Here is a 21,899-nt window from a genome sequence, read left to right on the forward strand (position 1 = left end):
TTATTCCTGCTAACTGGGGACAGCCATTTTGTTTCGTTTTTGTGACGACCGGTGGTATAGCTTGGGGCGAAGTAACGTCAGCTCCGTCCATCTCCTCTTAAGCACAGTGTAAACAAACGCTCTAATTTACGACAAGGCGCTTCCCTTTCATCAACCTCACTTGTAAAACAACATAAATGACTTGATAGTATAATAAACTATGTAACTAAATATATTTAAATTTGCATCAATAGAACGAAATGGAGTTACAGTATTTTTTTATATATTTTTTTAAATCCAAAGAAAAATGCATATTACTAGGCCTATTGGTAGAGTACGTTCTAGCAAAAACGACCACTCGTGATACCCAAGTGATACTTTTCTTTTCTTTGGGACGACGTAATTGGTCAGTTTTGTGATTTTAAATGGGAAAGTACTTAATAAAGGGTTTTGCAGAATTACTTACAGTAATAAAGCAGGCGGCTGATAATGCCCATTGCGAGTGGAGGGGTATCCGTGCGGTTACCACACAATATCCTGTGATCTTAATCAAAAAAGGTACGTCTTTTTAGTGTGTCTAGACACAGTGTCTGGGGACCGTCTAAATATACACCTGCCAATCGGGAACCACAGGTACAGGCCACGGAAAGAAAAGACCAATTAACCAAGAAAACACTCCGATTATTATTTCAGTACATGGATTAATTTATGTAAAACCATAATACAGTTATTTCAACACTTTGACAATGGTGGTTTATTTTGTATTGAAAAATATATAATTGTTGCTGGTTTAGTAGGATGGCTATTATTACAGAAAATTGCGATGCATTCACAAAAATCAGGTATGTTTTGTTTCTTCAGTTCGAAGACTAATTCCTGACGTGACACGTTAGGTATTACGTAACCACCAGCTCGCCAGAGGGCGTACTCACTGGGATGGTACAAAATGGCTGCGCCCGTTATATATAATAGCCGTCACATTTAACCGTTTTATTAATTAACTATACGATTATACTTGTTGATATTAAGCAATAATATGCATTATATATCGTTGATTATGCACACCAGTCCAAATGCCTTAATTGTCCCCTCCTTTAAAACTGGTTTGATCTTCATAACGTATTATCGACAATCGTACTTTCCTATTTCAAAATTAATATTGTATAAAGTGTTAATAGAACTTTCAAAGTTTAATTTGTATAAAATATTAATCGTGTATATTAAAAAAAAACCCAACCCAAAACAGGTGCATGTGCACGGGGAAGAGTATTGGGGGTCGAAACCTTTACCTGCCCAAACGACAAAAACTAAATTCTGGGGGAGCATGACCCCCATATAAACTTCGTTCGACACAGTCTATAACCCCCATCCCCGCTAAAACCCTTGCACACGCGCCTTGGAAACCTGCTACATTTTCTTTTAGCAAGGGATCATTTATATGCACCATCCAACAGACAGGATATCACATACCATGGCCTTTTATATACCAGTCATGGCGCACTGGCTTGAACGAGCCCGTCGATGGGGATCGATCCTAGACTGACCGCGCATTTGCAAAAAAAAACCCCCACATTTTTAGGTCTAAGTAATAAACAGAAATAACATATAGTCTTGATAAATGTTACGTAAATTGAAAACACCGCCCTCTTCCTCTCCCCCCAAAACGTTACGTAATTGTTGACACCCCTTACATGTAACGCGTATGCCAACCGCTAGCCACTGTCAAAATTTCAAGACTAACCCCCCACCGACTCATGGAAAGATGTTATACCATACATCTATGGATATAAATATAAATCTGTTTTGGAGGTATGAGACGACCCCTCAATCAAGACAGTTAAATTTGTTCAAAATCACGTGAGAAGCTCAGCGCCTGTGCAAATCAAGTAAAGTCCCAGTTTAACGGGTTAAATGAAGAAAAACAAAGCTGGCCATTGCGTTTGTAGTTGACCTAGATAATGCAGATAACGAGCATTGCGAAACTATAGCGATGTGGTGGACCTTATATGTACCAAACAGAACTGGATCACCTATTCTAAATGCTTAAAAAATAAAATAATATTCCAGGGACTGCAGCTTTAACGACACCCCCAGCACAAAAGAACACATCGGCTATTGATTGTCAAATTTAGTATTTGATGATCAATGTGAAATTCTAAAATCACTAACAAAATTAGTGTAGTCATCAATAAAAGAATCACATTTATGAAAGACACAATGAAGCATGTTAAAATTAAAAAGAAATTTACAAAAGAAAGAAAGAAAGAAAGAAATCTTCAAAAAGACACAAATAACTCTATGGTCAGCACAGGAAATCAGTGTGTGGAGATGTCACAAAAAAAACAATATTGGACGAATGAATGAATATTTAACGATGAATATTTAGCGTAGGAGACATGGGGGCGGGGTGGAGGGGGGTTGCTAGTGCTAGAGCAAAACCTCAAATTCAGGCAAGAAGTATACAGATATTTGGGCAAAAGGTGGTAACCTGAGACATTTTATACACCCGTCTATGATGGGTCGTATTATGGTATGGCGTTCGTCCGTCCGTCCACACGTCCGTCTGTTAACCTTTTCAGTGTGTCGCGTTCTATTAATAGGTCACTGTGAACTACTTTTCACGGCCTACTACACATAGCAGTAAATCCTTATCCGGACCATATCTTGCATACAGAAAGAAAGAAGTGTTTTATTTAACGACGCACTCAACACATTTTATTTACGGTTATATGGCGTCAGACATATGGTTCAGGACCACACAGGTTTTGAGAGGAAACCCGCTGTCGCCGCTACATGGGCTACTCTTCCGATTGGCAGCAAGGGATCTTTTATTTGCGCTTCCCACAGGCAGGATAGCACAAACCATGGCCTTTGTTGAACCAGTTATGGATCACTGGTCGGTGCAAGTGGTTTACACCTACCCATTGAGCCTTGCGGAGCACTCACTCAGGGTTTGGAGTCGGTATCTGGATTAAAAATCCCATGCCTCGACTGGGATCCGAACCCAGTACCTACCAGCCTGTAGACCGATGGCCTGCCACGACGCCACCAAGGCCGGTCTTGCATACAGATGCATACAAGACTATCAAACCTCACTTGTAGGAACAACTTCGGATGGCGGTGTGTTGCGTACTATTACTTGGTCAATGTCACCTACTTTTTACGGTCTACTGCACATAGCAGTAAATCCTTGTCCGGACCATATCTTGCATACAGATACATACAGGACCATCAAACCTCACTTGTAGGAACAACTTCGGATGGCGGTGTGTTGCGTACTATTACTTGGTCACTGTGACCTACTTTTCACGGTCTAGGCCTACTGCACATAACAGTAAATCCTTGTGTAACCACGTGGTTTTTATTGTTTTAATGATGTTATTATGCACAACACACATGCATCTAAACCTTTGGCTAGGAACTGTAGGGACATGCATTTACCTGTCTTTACATCTGACCTCTGACCAGGGACAGTGACGATCAACCAATAGACTGGCCAGCTGTGTTTGACCCAGTTGGTGGCTATTCATTGTCACTCACCTGACATTCTTTCATCTGCCACAAACTGCACAGGCCACGCACTCTTGATCTGCCTTAAAGTATACTGGGATAATTGACGTTTTGACGGTTTGATGTTACCGCCCTAAAGCATTAATTTTTATTAACTAGTTAACTTAGATAATTTAATTTGATTGTTATTTAGTTTGGTTGATTTCATTATTTGATTTTATTGTTTAATTTTGTTAACTTGACTTAAAAAAAAAAAAAAAATTTTTTATTTAGTTGATTAACGCGATTTAATTATTTGACTTGATTGATTTGTTTAGTTACTTTATTTAGTTTGGATTTAATATTTAGTTTTGTTGTTTTTGTTTATTTTGGGTGAACTTATGTAAACAAATTTTATTTTGCTATTTAATTTAGTTAATTTAATTAGATAATTTAATTTTGGAATTTCATATAGTTAATTTAATTAATTTAATTTGGTTGGTTATTTAGTTAATTTGATTAAACTATTTAATTTTAATATAGTATTTGAATAAATAAATAAATAAATAGTTGGTTATTAATTAATACATGTATTAACCATTTGCACAGATTTTAATTTTCTTCTTCCATCCTTTGTCTTGATTTTCTTGATATGACATTATTCATTTATAAACCCTTTGACATTTGACCTCCAAAGACTGATAGATTGTCATTTGGGTTAGGGTTAGGTTAGAACTGTACTTGCAGCACTTGCACTTGGCACATGTAATGAACATTGATTATATTTATTATTTGGTTATTCAGGTTACAGTGATTTGATAGAATTGCAGTCTTTACTTTTCAGATATTAGTACATTAGAAATAACACGACTATAAGTACTAAATCAAAATTATACCCAGGTGATTTTCCAGTCTTACATATTAGTTATAAAAATACCTGGAATAAAAACCATAAAAATGTTTCAGTATTATCATGACCTGTTATGGTATTCCAACAACCGGTACCAAAAATGACAAATAAATGACCTGTTATAGATAGAAATATGAGATGTATTTATAATTTTACTGTAAAACATATGTAATTTGAAACAGACTATAACACCCAGTTTGATATTGAACACACCTCAGACCACCCCTCTGCTTAGCTTAGTACTTGTGATTTCACCTGTCAGCTTTAATCAATATCAATCTGGGTGTTATAGTCTGTTTCAAATTACACATGTTTTGCTATAAAATTGTAAATGTATCTCGTATTTCTATCTATAACAGGCCATTTATTGTAATTTTTTTCTACCGGTTGTTTGAATACCATAACAGGTCATGATAATACTGAAACATTTTTATGTTTTTTATTCCAGGGATTTTAATAACTAATATATATAAGACTGGAAAATCACCTGGGTATAATTTTGATTAGTACTTTTTTTAAAGTGTCTGTTCTTGTTGTGTTGTGAATGCATACATGTGAATAGTTATCATTGCAATGATATTTTATGCACATAGATTGTTTGATGCAATAATCAAATTTGGTTTCATTGCAGGTTATTAATTTACAGTTTGCATTTATTTCAGGTCTCAGCAAGTGTTATTAAATTATATTTTGTTGTATTGCAGGCTATTTCCTCACTAGTTTGTAGTTATTGCAGGGATTAGCTCGTTATTAGTAGTGTATTTGATATTTGATTAGTGTCAGTTGTTGTCAAAATGGCAGAAGCTATGAGTGCTGAGGAGATAGAAGCTTTCGCTCAGACTCTTGCTGAGATGAACTTAAAACCTAAAGCTGATACTCCTCAGGTTTTAGTTGAATGGATGCAGCAGTATGTGGAATCGCAGAACTAACAGCCAGGGCTGATAGTCCTCAGGCTTTGCAGTTGAATGGATGAAGCAGTATGTGGAATCGCAGAACAAACAGCCAAAGGAGGAAGTGAAGTCTTCTACCACTTCATATATACCACCCCTCTTACATTTCTCTTACATTCTCTTACATTTCTGGTGACCCTGCTGCTAAGGGTCATGTAGATTTTGATGTGTGGTTATATGAGGTGGAGTGTCTTTTGAAGGCAAAGTCGTTTTCATATGACGCTATTACAGGGTGTATACTACCAAATCAAATCCCATAGACAATAGTAACATATGTGGCTAAAACTCCTACCTGCAACGTATCAATCGACATAGACGCCACGGATATAAATACTACCACCCCTCACCCTTAAAGTGAATCACAAAAAAGTGGGTGTCAAGCTGCTCATTTCTGAGATAACGGGTAGCGTCTATGACTACCCTAGTTCCGCACAAAATTTGAGTACTTGTTTTTACAGGTACCCCATACATGTTCCAAGCACAAGGCTACCTGACACAGTGGTACTAGATGAAATAAAATTACATACATTTTTAGCCCAGATGAAACTAATATTTTTTTTACAACCAACACACTCACATTTATAACCAATCACAGACTTGTGGTGTTCACTTCTCTATCAAAAGTTGGGTGCACCTCGAACTTTGACCCAGCCGGAAGTTATTTGGTTTAGTACTACCTACACAGGTTGTTAGACCAGGTAAAGAATTCTTATAAAAAGAATTACTGACAGTTGAAACCGTACTACCAATGTCCAACAGAGCATTGCATGCAATGTCATTCACCCTCACTTCAACCTCATTGGCATCTCCAACTAAACCCTGTGGAATAAAAGTATTGTTAGTGGAGCTCGTACAGCAAAGACCAGTAGCCTGCTCCCCAGCTAAGGTCGATTCCCATTTAAATCTAATCTGTGATCTAACCTAACCCGACATCCTATTGCAATATGTCCATACTGATGGCAACGGAAACACTGAATACCACGTGGATCCCTTTGGCGCCGTGTTGGTTGCACATCTGGATGACTAAACTGATGTGGAACATTCTTCTGTTTCTGGAAGTAAGTGGATCCAGCACGACTTTCCTGGGTTTGTCGTGATGGGTTTGTTACGACTGTATACCCATATTCTCCGGAATAAAGAACCCTATCTATACCAGTCTTCACCGAGTCAGTTGTCTGTTCGGGGGAAGTAACACTTGTCCGGATCATATTTTGCATACAATTACTAGGTCACTGTGATACAAATAATTTGTCTATATTCTGAATATCATAGGAAAATCTTTTTTAGCCTTTGAAGAAGTCGGGACTTCATTAATCAGACAGCACCTTCTCCAATGGATACAGTATTATCAGTAGTTGGTCCAAAACAAACTGTTCATCCATCCCATTGCAAACATTTCACATAATTAGAATTTAATCATACCCGTAACATATTAATTAATATCTATGGTTTTTCATCAAACTCCTGACAGCCATATCGTGTACCTCACCAGTACTCATTACCATGTATTTCCATCATTCCACCCTTAAGATTAGTTGATATATATCCATGTAAAATGTGTAGTGATTCGTTTGCAATCCTGTATAGCTGTTTGGTAGTAATGCTAATATGAATAAATGTAGTTATCCAGATTCGGTCTTCTTTTTTTACAACAGAGCAGTGAAATATAGTTACCTATGTCAACTGAACTATTATAATATGCCCAGCTGACAGCTTTTTCCATAAGCATGGGAGACACGGGACAACTGCCCCCTAGTGCTGGAGCAAAACCTCAAATTCGGATAAACATTATAGAGATATTTGGACAAAATGAGCTAACATGAGACCTTTTTACCATGTATTTCCATCATTCTAACCTCAAAGTTAGTTGTAATCCATGTAAAACATGTGTAATGATTCGTGTACAACCCTATATAGCTGTTTGGTAGTAACGCTAATATGGATAAATGTTGTTATCCAAAATTCAGGTATTTTCGTTTAATTCAGCCAAAAGCCAGATCACCTCCCCCCTCTCCCCATACAAAAATGGAAACCTGTACACCTATTGCATTTCCATCTCGTCCCCTGTGCGTGGTTGCCATCCACGTCCCCTCTTTTGGTTTTTGTTTTATCCAAGAATGGAGCTAAAATACTTGACAGGACAGAGCTTGAATGTTCATAAACAATTATGAAGGCGGAATTCAAGCACAAGTAAAATTAGTTTTCAGGGACTTTTGCATTCACCATATTCAATTGGTAACATTTGGTCTCATATGTAATCACCAGTATTCGTAACAATGTATCAAACAATTAAAATAATTTGTGATAAAATGATGCTTAGACTAGTTTAAACTGTCAGTAAAACAAACTGATTTTAGAATGAGAAAATCAATTTGAGATACATCAGTTTTAATATTTATCAGCAGATATGTGTACTACTTTTCAAGGGTTTTAACAAATTCGAGTGGTTTTTTTTATTATGACCACTCAAATTTAAACATTTTTTAAAATCTGTATGAACCCCACACATTGCAACAAAAAAGAAAGAAATGCTTTATTTAACGACGCACTCAACACATTTTATTTACGGTTATATGGCGTTAGACATATGGTTAAGGACCACACAGATTTTGAGAGGAAACCCACTGTCGCCACTTCATGGGTTACTCTTTCCGATTAGCAGCAAGGGATCTTTTATTTGCGCTTCCCACAGGCAGGATAGCACAAACCATGGCCTTTGTTGAGCCAGTTATGGATCACTGGTCGGTGCAAGTGGTTTACACCTACCCATTGAGCCTTGCGGAGCAATCACTCAGGATTTGGAGTCAGTATCTGGATTAAAAATCCCATGCCTCGACTGGGATCCGAACCCAGTACCTACCAGCCTGTAGACTGATGGCCTAACCACGATGCCACCGAGGCCGGTCACATTACAACAAAACGCAGACAACCAATTATGCATTACAGTGAATAGGGGCCCGATTTAGCAACATCGGTTGAGTGCTCACTTGAGGTGCTTGAATTGCAGGATCAAACCACCTTGGTGGATCCATTGTTTGTTCTCGTTCCAACCATTGTTGTTTTCTCGTTCCAACCAGTGCACAACAACTGGACATAGGCCGTGGTATGTGCTTTCCAGTCTCTGAGAAAGTGCATATAAAAGATCCCATGCTACATTAGGAAAAATTTAGCAGGTTTCCTCTGATGAACACGTATCAGAACTACCAAATGTTTGACATCCAATAGCCGATGATTAATTAATCAATGTGCTCCAGTGGTATCGTTAAACAAAACAAACTTTTTACATTGTATAATACATTAACGGGAAGGATGTGACATTGTTCATGTCATTTTATTAATAAAGACAATTCTGATCATGCAATAAATAAATCTTTTATTGAACACAATATGTGCAATACAACATTTTACATGCATAGTTACATGTTTACTTGACTCGTATGACACTCAGAGTTCTGCTAATTCCAAAAAAATTCAGCTAACTTTCCAGACGAAGTATATTGCGTTATTTAATTAAATTTTGGTTAAAGGGACAGACCCTAGTTTGTAAACACTACAACACGTTTTTCACTTTTAAAGCCGTTTTTAATCATTTAAATTTGAAGTACTTAAATTTTATTATTTAGAATATTCATTTTCATACACCTGAAGTGGTCTGGTCATCCAGGTTTTTGTAGTAACCTAAAATGCATTTTTCATAATTCTAAAAATGCACGTTCATCTGAGAAGTAATGGTTATTGAGACAGGCGCTAGTCTATTTTTGGACGACATTTTCAGGTTTAAACATCACAAACTTCAGCTTTTCTCGGTTATAACCGAATCCAAATGTTGTACAGGTGTGTAGATTAACTAAACTTACTGTCCATTTTCACAGGCTAAAACTAGGATCTGCTTCTTTAGTCATAATGTTACTATCACTAATCGTCAACAAAAGAGCAATTCAATAGGGTTCTTTATTGAGGGAAGTCTATCACAAAATCCTTGTAAGACAATAACAATAATTTTAAAACATAAAACACGATGATATATACATCCACATAAAAAGATACTAAAGTTGTACAAATATACTCGTTATGCAAATATACTCTCTGAAGTATGTTTATAAAAGAATAGAATACTCTTGATTAAATAAGAGAAAAACAGTTAGATATACTAATTCAATAAGCGCTACTTCAAGCATATAATTAAATATTTATTAATTTAACATTAATAAACAACCCATCGTAACATATCCACAACATATAAAACTAAACATTAATAAATAATCTAAACTAAGTTACATACACAATATAATGAAAACTACACATTTACACAGTACATGATTAGTGTTTGTGTATAGTGCAGTGCAATAGCTTAAAATCACTAAAATACCACCTGGTTACAATACTATACAAAAGTCGTATGTAATAAATATAGAACCACATACCAGTGTTTTATTGTACTCATTTATATTGTGCAAGATTTATATGATATCACTTGACCGTTACGTGGTCTCATGCTGTAATATTCTTGCACCCTATAAACTTGTGCAATAAACAACACAGGGAAAACAACTGGTACGTAGTTCTGTATATGTATCGATAAAATCAATGAAAAATCTTTGACTTTCAATCCTAGTCAAACAGAAGTCTGAACTTTTCCAATGTAAGCAGTGTCTGAATAAAACAATATAAGTATATACAGGGCAGGGCCTCCACGAGTCCAAAATATTGGACTCGAGTACTTGAGGGTCAAACTCGACCCGACCTAGAGTACTCGACACTTGCACTAGCTATAGATAATAATGAGACTAAGGAATAAAGTGAAATAGCATTATGCATCTAATTCCAGCGCTGAACATGGATGCCAAATCATGTCATTGTATTCATTCCAAATATTCAACTTTGTAGCCCTATAAAGTAATCAGTGGCAAGCATGTGGCGAAATGACGCAAACAATATAACTAAATGAGAGTACTGTTCCTTGCACGGGTACTCGAGTCTTGTGAACGGACTCGAGTCTTACTAGACTCGGTCCATGCCCGAGTACTCAAGTACTCCCATAGGCCCTAATACAGGGGAAAAGATATTGGGGAATTCCCTCGAAATGTGACAATTAACAGTTTTGCCACAAAATGACTGAAAATGCAACCGAGTCAAAAAAAAAGCTCAGCCTGCATCATCGTACATCATATCACAACGGCAACATAAAAAATAAGCATGTACACATTTATGCAGTTAATCCCGTTATGAAAAGAATCATCTCTATTTACGCTTGTTTATATTCACACACGTGAGGTTGCAATCAATTTGTCAGCGATCCTAATTTCAGTATTGCAGCTTCAGTAATAAATACTTAATGAGGTTTTCTACACAACTACACGATTCAACTGTCGTTTTCGTCCTCTTCGCCTTCACGAAGCCAGGCAAAGAACTGCTCGACTTGTTTAAGAGCGACACCTTTGCCATCCACTTCTGCGGGATCATTACTGTTTTCCCACTGGTTAAATGCATCTTCTGATATAATTTCTTCATCGTACAATGTGTCGAAGAATGTCCGCAGGACTCCTGGGGGAAAAACAAAGATGTGAAAGGAATAAAAATTACCTGATTTATATAACAATCGATTCTACTTCCACATGTTTTGCTGATCACCATCAAAACATACGTTACTGTTCCTCTCTGCATCTCAACACTTTTTAAATGCTTGTTTACTTTGACCCCCCCCCCCCCAAATCATTACCCAACCTAATTTTCAAAGGACACATAAGTGAACAATCAGATGGATGGACATATGTACTAAAGTGATGGACAGAGACAAGCAGCCTAACACCCTATTTGGTGTCTAACATGATTATTTTGAAAAACTTTAAAGAAAAAAGAAACCTCTAAACCACATCCTGCACCTATCACAAACGAATACACATTCACAATGATCGCACATTCAAAATGATCGCAATGATCACACATTCACAATGATCGCATTCAAAATGATCGCACATTCACAATGGTTACACATTCACAATGATCTCACATTCACAATGGCCACACATTCACAATGATCTCACATTCACAATGAATACACATTCACAATGACCACACATTCACAATGATCTCACATTCACAATGAATACACATTCACAATGATCGCACATTCACAATGAATATACATTCACAATGATCTCACATTCACAATGGTTACACATTCATCACACATTCACAATGGTCACACATTCACAATGAATACACATTCACAATGAATACACATTCACAATGATCTCACATTCACAATGACCACACATTCACAATGATCTCACATTCACAATGAATACACATTCACAATGAATACACATTCACAATGATCTCACATTCACAATGACCACACATTCACAATGATCTCACATTCACAATGAATACACATTCACAATGATCGCACATTCACAATGAATATACATTCACAATGATCTCACATTCACAATGGTTACACATTCATCACACATTCACAATGGTCACACATTCACAATGAATACACATTCACAATGATCTCACATTCACAATGAATACACATTCACAATGATCGCACATTCACAATGAATACACACATTCACACTCGTTCACAATGATCGCACATTCACAATGATTGCACATTCACAATGATCACACTCGTTCACAATGATTGCACATTCACAATGATCACACAATCACAATGATCACACAATCACAATGAATACAAATGATCACACATTCACAATGGTCGCACATTCACAATGATCACACAATCACAATGAATACAAATGATCACTGGTAGTATGAGTATAGTAAGTTGCTACAGGTGCCTTAATTTAACAATACCAGAAGGAATCGCAGAATTCTCTCTGATGTGGTCAGACTAGGTTGATGAAGAAATGGCAGGTGAGTAGTACAGATGCCCACAAGGGAACAGCACACATCGTGGTTGGAGAGACAAGGACTGGGATGTTACGGTGGACAGTGAAAGAAATGGAAAAAATTGAAAGTTGCCATCAGATTGAATGCCATCTTATTTTTTGCCAAAAGACAGAAATGAAACAGGTAGTGGGTGTAAAACCAAAAATAAGTGCAAAACAACAACAAATAAAACAAACACATGCAACACAAATGTCCTGTAAAGCTTGACAAACGAGATCACCCATTTAACGAACATTGATGAAAGTTAACCGGCCTCAGTGGTGCAGTGGTTAAGCCATTGGACTACAGGCTGGTAGGTACAGGGTTCATAGCCCGGTACCGGCTCCATCCCAGAGCAAGTTCTTAAATAATTTGAAATGCATGAAATGAAATGATGACAGTTAGCCGCTGAACGTACTGACCAGGTGGATGCTCCAACTTGCAGACGAGTGACTGGAGAGCGTACAGAGCTTGCAGCTCAAACAGAGCTTTGTGTTTCAGGTATTTCTGTAACAAGGCTCGTCGTGAACTAATGCTTTCAGGGTCAACCTTGGCCATGTTATCAGAACCTGCAGAAAAACAACCAGTTTACAAGCAGTTATAACAGATAAACAATAACGAGCAGTTTGAGATTACTGCTAAGGCAATACATGTGCCCTACATGGTCCAACACATTTTATAAAGTTCAAGGGCTATAATTCTCTCAAACTTGATCTGTAACTTTACATGATAAAGCTATACACAATATCAGCTCAGTGTCTTGAGACAATGAGATACACAAGTCTGAAAAACTACAGTGAAACCCCTCTAAATCGGACACCCTTGGGACCACGACAAATGTCCGGTTTTAAGAGGGATCCGGTTTACAGAGGTTAAGTTCTATGCTGGTTTTTTAAAAAGCGACTCTGTGAAACGTCCTGTTTTGAGAGAATTCCGGTTTACAGAGGATCCGGTCTTGAGAGGTTTCACTGTATATGTGGGACAGACGGACAGACAGACAGAAGGACAGAGACGAAACCCATAGTCACCTCCGGTTGGACCGGCAGGGTTGTAATAAACCTCTTTCTTACCAGATATAGCATTGGAACATACAGCCGTCATCAAGGCTCGGATGAATCGAGGATCTTTAGTGGTTTCCTCAGACACATTCGCCTGCAAACAGAACATCGGTGCAAACATCAAGATGGTGGATTTCAGTGTATGGTTCATTTGTACCAAAAGGGAACTGATGATTTGGCATATAACTCTATAATGAATAAGGGTGGGACGAACCCGAGTGGTAAAGTGCCCGCTTGATGTGCAGTCGGTCTAGGATCGATCCCTGTCAATGGGACCACTGGGCTATTTCTTGAAGTGGTTACAGCAGGTTTCCTATCTCAATATCTGTGTGCTCCTTAACCACATGACACATAACCGTAAATAAAATGTGTTCAGTGTGTTGTTAAATAAAACATTTCCTTCCTTCCCTGTATTAAACATGAGATTAATTTCTGTAATTTGATGGTAGTTTGTTACAGGTTTTTATTTTCAAATAAAATATCAGTAAAAAAATTCTTAGTTGGTATAGGTTTAAAACTCAGTAATATGATTTAATAAAAAAAATTAAAACATTATTTATTATATGTTATTTAAATATTTATAGTATGTGCTATTGTTCCTCATGTTATGCATATTACATGTATGTTTGTATGAATGTATGTATGCATAATATCATGTATAGATTAGAGGGGGCCTCATGGGAGACCAGTCACCTTGTACTGAATGTGTTTACCCTCTGAAAATAAAGAATTTTATTATTATTATTATTATCATTATAGAGTTACATATGTCAATTCACTGGTTCCCTTTTCACACAAAAAGACTAAGTATATATTTATACAGGTCATGTACATTCTGGGAAAAATAATTAAATTTTCTTTGCATCTATACATTTTACGGCAATCTAATTGGTCCAGAGGTGCTTTTTTTTTTTTTTTCACATCTCGATGAACCAAAAACATTTAAGCCACGCCTACTATCCCCCATCCCCTACTATCCCCCATCCCCTACTGACTCGCACTACTTTTGTGCGGCAAGCCGGATTATTCAGGCAACTATATTTAGATATTTTGAAGAAAACACATGTGAAAGATACAAAAGCAATAATACAAAATGTATACTATAAATTAATGGAAAATGCTATAGAAGAGTAGACATGTATACGCATTGATTAAAGGGGGGAAAACCCCCCAATTCTTTACTAATCATGAAATGAGACTCGGTCAGTGGCCAAAGAAATGTAGAAAACTTCATGCCTGTAACTTAGTTGTAAGTGTTGTTCTACAGCTGTTGGTGAAAATTAAATGGTTCCCCCGACAGCATAAATGTTAGACAGGTTCCCTTCATTCACATTCAAAACATATAAACTAAACACGAATCGGACAATTCCTTCCAATATAACTAAATGATCTGTAAAAATGCACAGCAGCAGCAGCTAGAGGAAATGGTGTTGCTTGTCAAAATGACGTCATTTACCAAATGACATCATTTAAAAAAATCACCTGATTCAAATAATAGTGAATGAATGTTTGCATTCTTATGCGACATAAGTATCAGTGAACTTTGCATAAACAATACTACATGCATATTTAATGGTAAACAAAATAAATTCAGTTATGTATTATTAAAGTATGCATATAAATTTAATTATAAGATTTGACCATAATTATTTTTTGGTTCATGCAAGTATGAACCGAAAAAATTATGTGCAAAAAATAATTGTCGTCAATTCTTAATTAAAATTGGTTGAAAATGTTTGTTCCACCCCCCCCCACAACTAAAATCACTGTATTGCTATATTGGCCATATAAATAGGTGAATGTAAGGTACACTGTTGAGAAACCTATCAGCTGACAACTAGGGATTATTTATTTATTTATTTATTTATTTCATTATCTTCTTTTTTTTTTAATTCATTCTTTTTTTATTATTATTTTTGTTATGTTTTTATTTTTATTTTTATTTTTATATTTTTTATTATTATTATTTTTTTTATTTTTATTATTATTATTATTATTTTTATTTGTTTATTTTACTTCCTTCTTTTATTTCTACTTTCCTTCATCTGATAACGTTTATTAATATCATAACATATTATTTGTATTATTATATAATGTGTATCCTATAACATTAATGTAAGGTAGTGATACCAGGGCCCCAACCCTGGCATTACCATATTTCTTTTCTGGGGACAATAAAAAAAAAATTGGTGTGTGTGTGTGTGTGTGTGTGTGTGTGTGGAACTGAAAACATTTTCTGTCATGAAAATGTAACAGTTGTAAATCAGTCTAGGAAATACATAAAAACAATGATTAAAATTTTGAATGGTATTTAATTTTCCTACATTTTAATTTTAGATAATACATTTTGCTGGAACATCTATTTTTCATCTGGTTCTATTACTGGGCATTCATTATAAAAGTGAGGGCGAGGGTGGTAAAGCGCTCGCATGATGTGCGTTCGGCTTGGGATCAATTCCTGTCAGTTAGCCCATTGGACTATTTCTCACTCCAGCTAGTGCACAACGACTGGTACATCAAAGGCTGTGGTATGTGCTATCCTGTTTATGGGATGGTACATATAAAAGATCCCTTGCTGCTAATCGAAAAGAGTAGTCCATGAAGTAGCGACAGTGGGTTTTCTCCCTCAATATCTGTATGATCCTTAACCATATGCCTGACGCCATATAACCGTAAATAACATGTGTTGAGAGTATCATTAAATAAAACATTTCCTTCTTTCCTTCATTATCAAAGTGAGATGTTTTAAATGTTTCAAATTATCTTACCTCAATCCAGTTGAATACACTTTCATTATCAAAGTGAGATTTTGTGAGCTGTCCGTTCAGATCATCACAGATCTTGTCAACTGTGAGTGTCCTAGGCTGGGAAGATGGATCCACTGTCAACTCCAAGTCCTGAAAGGGGAAAAACAAACATTTCAAATTCAATAACTGACAAGTAGTGGCACCAAGCAGAGGACAATATTTCAAAATCTTTGATTACCGAAAGTCGGTTCACATGATTTTTAATTGTATTTGCCTCAAGCTTGTATTGAACTTACATTTTAATGACAGTGTATCCAACTCAGGCCTGAGATTAAGGAACAATTATGGTAACCCAAAAATAGATCTTCAGCTCACCAAGAGTTTGTTCATGGCGAAGAATACAAAACTAAACTGTATTTACAACATATATATTTATTTTTATTTACAGAATGTTTGAGAACAGCACACAGAAACATAGTTGTCATGGAAATTTCTTAAATCTGTACCACTTTCACAGTATGTGACTGATTATTATATTTTAAGTATGAAGTGAAAAAGCTGGTAAGAAAATAATTCTATCCATTTAATTTTCAAAACCACTGTTCTACATACTGGGGCAAACATACTTTTTATAGCATTCTTTGTATAACCAGGAACTTGTTTTAATTTTTACAATCTCCACAATGCACACATTTTGAATTACATTCAACACACCTTTTTGTCTTGTATATGCAAAGATTCATTGATAATTGTCCTCGTTTTGAGTTCCATTTCGTCTACAGTCCATTCTTTAACCGCTTCTGCCTGTTTCTCGGTTTCTTTCTGTCTGGGTTCTCGTGTTCGACTGTCTTCTCGGCTCGCTGGTGCAGATGGAGGGGTTGATCTCCCACTCACAATCGTTCTGTAATCGCAAGGATGGAATATTTGTTTCATAACACCTCAGCATAACAACATTCATTTGATTTGCAACACACCAAAGGCTGTGGTGCCCACTGCACTTTTTCTGTTATTTTATGCCAAAACAAAAAAGAAAAAAAAAAAGGAAACAAATGCTGTATTTAAATTTATGATATTCAAACTTTACTTGCGGAAATACTGACCTCTATTGACAGGTTCAAGCCCTTTGGGTTCTCAATTTTCCACCCCACCCCCCTCAACATGACAAAGCCTCCCCACAAAAATTTCAAATACACACTGCAAGTCCTGCATACAATTTTATCGACAGACAAAATCTGTTTTTGTCCACATGAAACTAGATTTTAGGATTAACAGAATAAAATCCAACATTTCCAACTCACTAATATAATGTAGTAGTTTAAATCACATTAAACTGTTTACGTTTTGCTGTCAAATTGAAAACTTAATATCATTAAAATCACATTACCATCTTCATATTACTTAAGTTTTAAAAGCTATTTTCCAAAGGCACACTAAAAGCCTACCTGGCGCTGGCAATTGCTCGCTCTCTCTCCAGTTCCTGTGACCCATGCCCACCAAGTCGTCCTTTCTGGAAGGATCCTGGTGTATGACCTTGACCTCTGTGAGGACTCGAACCACGACCAAATGCACGTGATCGATGGTCATCCTCTTTACTCAAAGCTGCATATCTGAAATTAGTATTAACTCTCCTCGTAAACGTCCTAGTACTGCAGTAAAGTGAAACAGCTACCAAATGCTCATATTATTAGCTGGCAGCTGTATGTATATGAAGGAATTTATTCAGATTTCTGTATAGTGGTTTGCAAATATGGCTGTTATCATTTTAAGAAACTTGGGCCAATGTTATCCTGGTGTCGTTCAATTCCAAATCAATGAATATTTAGTGTCTCCCAAGTACTTTGGTATCAGATTCACTTGAAATTTTAATAATCCAAAATTTGGGCTCTGTATTCCACGTACTACCCGGTAGTAGTTTTTGAGAAATGGTAATTTTGCTAACCATGGTAGGTGTTAAATTTGGTTAGAAAATTGCTGCCATCATCAGCAAATAATGTCTATAGAAACCCAATATTTTGGGTGGGTACTTCAGGATATAAAGGTTTAATATAAAGTAGACTGGTAGTTTTCTTTAGTTGTACTGAATGCTTAAGAGACAACCAATGCCTGTTGAAAAATATCCACGAAAAACATTCTATAATTGAATAGGTTTCACCCGCAAGTTAACCATGTGATCAGCAATTATATTGATATATCAGTCGGCAATGCCACCATACAAGCTACTGTAAAATTAATTGCAGACAACATTTTAATGCCGCCTTTAAACCTGAGGAAAATATGTCATAAGCAGCCCAATCTACACAAATAACACATGGAAAGATTTTAAAGTTGATGTTTATATGTATTTTTCGAATACATTTTGGACACACTTAAAATAATCACATATATATACACCAGACCTGTCAACCTTTAGTCATGAGAAAGCAGGTGTATGTTGAAAAATCAGGACATTTTTTAAAAAAGCAGGAGATGTTTTTAATTAACACAATTTAACCCATAATCGCAAGATTTAAAAAATATATATATTACAAGAATTTATATGAACACTACATATGTCAGATATACTTGTTAACCTTACATCTTGGCATGTAATTTTTTTTATTTTTTTTAAATAACTCTTATCCAAAAATTTCAAGAACAGGAACAAGAAATAAAAAAATTAATTAGTACATTTACGGTATTACACTTACAGCCTTACAGGTTACATTACATCATCATTTGTGGTTAGTGTAGCTAAGTACCTAAGACAAATTTATATAAATCTTATAAATTAATATTCAGTTTTTACTGTTATGAGGAACAGTGGCGTGGTACTTATTTAAAATCATTATAATGATGCAATAAATATTGTATTTCCATTAATCAAAAGTAAAACCTCATTACGGACATCGTGTGAAATTTACCGGAATTATACCCATTTCCGTGAGTAATTTTATGTCAAACACAACATTTATTAATTGTACAAAAATAATCTCTTGAAGTGTACCCTTATTACCAACATTTTACTGCGCAAACATACAAAATTAACTGACACAAGTATGTTTATACAGCTAATTGGTCTTTTCATTGTCTTGCTGTGACAAGTGATTTTAACATGTATCGTGTGTATCGCTGTCAACTCTGGGCCAGAGTCTGGTACACTTCCGATTTGTCATAGTTGCATTATGTAAACTAGTGGGAAGACATTTTACAATTCAAAGGTGTTATTAGAACTAAATTGGATAGTTATATATATGGCAACACTGAATCATGAATGGCAATACACAGCTTGTTGAATTAGCAGCCACACGCTTCATAGCCAATACGATGACAACAAACACTATAATAACACGACATTTTATAAACTCCATGTGCTTTTTTAAAATATAAATATCCCACAAGTCTTACTTCGGCAAATAACATCCTAATTACCGCACTAACCTGTTGCCTGGAGTATTAGGTCTTTCTCCATCCTGTGATGGCCTGCTACCACCACCACCACTGCTACCACGACCCCACCCACCAAACCTTGATCCACCACCGGGACCAACCTGAATGTTGTCATCAGAACTCTGCAAGCAAGGCACGAATTTAAGGTAAACGGAAAGAAAGAAACAGGAAAAAAAGAAACAATTTTGGCTAGGAAAAAAAGAAACGGAAAGAAAGAAACAGTTTTATTTCATACTTTGTTGACAATTTTATTCTCATATATGAATTTCTTTGTATAATTTAGGTCATAAGCACTTGATAATGCTGGGAAGCCATATACGGGATAAGATAAAGGGATAGATCTGAGGACATAAAGAGAAGGGATTATCCTTTGAATGGGTCAATTAGAGAATGGCTTCTTAAAGGGCTTCTTAAAGACAATGATAATTGAGACATTTAAAGAACCCATTGGATAGGTCAAGGACTCAATGACAATTAAAACTCAATTGGTTAAGTTAATTGGGAAATATTATATATAAATAAATTTAAAAAAAAAGAGGAATATTAGTAAAAATGTAGTGTTTCTTTCTTTCCGTTTCTTTTTTTCCTGTTACTTTTTTTCCGTTTCTTTCTTTCCTGTTTCTTTCTTTCCTACAATCTAATTTAAAAGGACAGAAAACATACATGCACAAATACCTTGGTACTGAAGTAACCACTGGGTGCCTGTTGTCAAAAGATTTCCTTTTAAAACATTTTTTTATAGCAGTCTCACCGTAACATGTTTTAAATATGAAGCATTATATGGATACATACATCTGGAATGACTACTGTTGAATTGTTTCAAATTTTGTTTGCCAGTTAGAAGAAATAATAAATTCATATCTACGAAATTATTTTTGACAAAATCAATATTTTTGACAATTTTACGATGTTCAAAAGTTTTGACAAAACTTTATGTTCAGAAATGTAATTTTAATAATGTAAAACATTTTTTTTTGCTGAAAACGTTTTTGCAATGGCTACAAAACTCAGAATAGTCCATTTAATACTGAATCTAAATGCTCATATTCTTTGTAAATGTGTACTCACTTTGTTAATTCTAAGCTTGGACACATCAATGTTATGTTCAATGTTTCTCATGCCGGCCTTGCTGCTGGCAGTGTTCCAGCCATCCTCTCTCATTCCGCCCTGGCCCCCTTGAGATGGTCTACGAGGTGCTAAGAAAATCACACACATGGTCAAAATTTCATTAAAAAAAAAAGAAAAAAAAAAAAAAAAAAAAAAAAAAAAAAAGAAAAAAAAAAAAGAAGAAAAATGTAAACTGTAGAAAACATGGGATCAGTGTCTTTTTTTCATGAATATTTAAACTGACCTCAAACAAATGGCATTTCTACCCGAAAATATGACTTCATTTCACACAATACAAAAAAGAAGAAATGTTTAAATTTACATAAAATAAAGTAAAGTTTCAGTACAAGTGTTTTCGAACTGCTTCTGTAAGTTCTAGCATTTGCTTCTAGATGGCAATGTCAGAAGCACAAATTGCTTCCCATTCCACACAGTTATTTTTAAAGCTGGTCAAAATAAAGAAGAAACCCATTTGCCACCATATTTTATATACATTTTCCAACAGACTGAACAGTACATACCACAGACAGAGATACCAAATTATGACTCGCTGGTTGCAGGCAGTGGTTAAAAAACATTTTATATGTATGAGCCTTTACATTTTAACATCATAATAATGTCATGGATCATTATTTGACTTTGATCATTTTAGTACTAAATTGCTTGCGAGTTATAAGACTGAACATACGTCTATTTCGCTTCATTGGTTGTTGGACATTAATCTGTGAAATCATATGGCGTTGAATCTCTTCTTGTTTAGCTTCTCGGTGTATCTGCTCAATTGTTTTTGGTTTATTTTCATATCTTCTTGGCACCCACCGGTTCTATTAAAAACAAAGTCACACAAAAAAAAATCTCAGATGAAGACATTAATATACTATTTTCTTGCCAGAGGGACAACTATTTACAAATATAAATAAAGCAAAAAAGTTCAGCTGTGGAATTATTTAGAGGACTTTCAAAGGATTAGACGAAGTCTAATAAGCTAGGATTGTTGAAATGTATAGGCATATGGGGTTCCATTATGTGTGTGGGGGGGTGGGGGTGGGGGGTGGGGGGGGGTTAGGGTCTTCACAGTACTCAGGCACAGGCCGAGTCTAGCCAGACTGAAGTCCGTTCATAAGACTCAAGTACCCATCTAAGAAAGAGCACTCTTATTTAAATATATTTTATACGTCATTTTGCCATATGATTACCACTGGTTACAGCAGGGCTTCTAGACAAAAATTTTAATCCACTAGCCATGGGATCACTAATTTTTAAAATTTACTAGGCATGATTAAAAATTCACTAGCTCTACTTTACTTTAAGTTAATACAATTTGACTAAA

General features: G+C 35.7%; 3 protein-coding genes across 4 annotated transcripts in view; all 3 read right to left on the minus strand.

The window, feature by feature from the left end:
* The window catches only part of LOC121389765 (eukaryotic translation initiation factor 4 gamma 1-like), a 45,883-nt gene extending 42,357 nt beyond the window's left edge, over positions 1–3,526 (minus strand). The window contains exon 1 of the mRNA XM_041521414.1: positions 3,520–3,526. Within this exon, the coding sequence (XP_041377348.1) occupies positions 3,520–3,526 (7 nt within the window). The remainder of the gene's footprint in view (positions 1–3,519) is intronic.
* A 5,158-nt stretch (positions 3,527–8,684) lies between these two features.
* The window catches only part of LOC121390240 (eukaryotic translation initiation factor 4 gamma 3-like), a 99,804-nt gene continuing 86,589 nt past the window's right edge, over positions 8,685–21,899 (minus strand). The window contains exons 12-15 of one of the 2 annotated variants that reach the window (XM_041522018.1): positions 13,302–13,383; positions 12,654–12,800; positions 12,157–12,274; positions 10,736–10,872 (exon numbers count right to left, since the gene is read on the minus strand). In XM_041522018.1, coding sequence (XP_041377952.1) covers positions 12,189–12,274; positions 12,654–12,800; positions 13,302–13,383 — 315 coding nt within the window. In that variant the 3' untranslated portion in view covers positions 10,736–10,872; positions 12,157–12,188. Of the gene's footprint in view, positions 10,873–12,156; positions 12,275–12,653; positions 12,801–13,301; positions 13,384–21,899 lie in introns of both variants that reach the window. The other variant, XM_041522016.1, reaches the window with a different exon arrangement.
* The window catches only part of LOC121390241 (eukaryotic translation initiation factor 4 gamma 1-like), a 35,363-nt gene continuing 33,704 nt past the window's right edge, over positions 20,241–21,899 (minus strand). The window contains exons 10-11 of the mRNA XM_041522020.1: positions 21,258–21,393; positions 20,241–20,658 (exon numbers count right to left, since the gene is read on the minus strand). Of these exons, the coding sequence (XP_041377954.1) occupies positions 20,504–20,658; positions 21,258–21,393 (291 nt within the window). The 3' untranslated portion in view covers positions 20,241–20,503. The remainder of the gene's footprint in view (positions 20,659–21,257; positions 21,394–21,899) is intronic.

The sequence above is a fragment of the Gigantopelta aegis genome, chromosome 15, assembly GCF_016097555.1.
Source record: "Gigantopelta aegis isolate Gae_Host chromosome 15, Gae_host_genome, whole genome shotgun sequence".
NCBI lineage: Eukaryota > Metazoa > Mollusca > Gastropoda > Neomphalida > Peltospiridae > Gigantopelta > Gigantopelta aegis.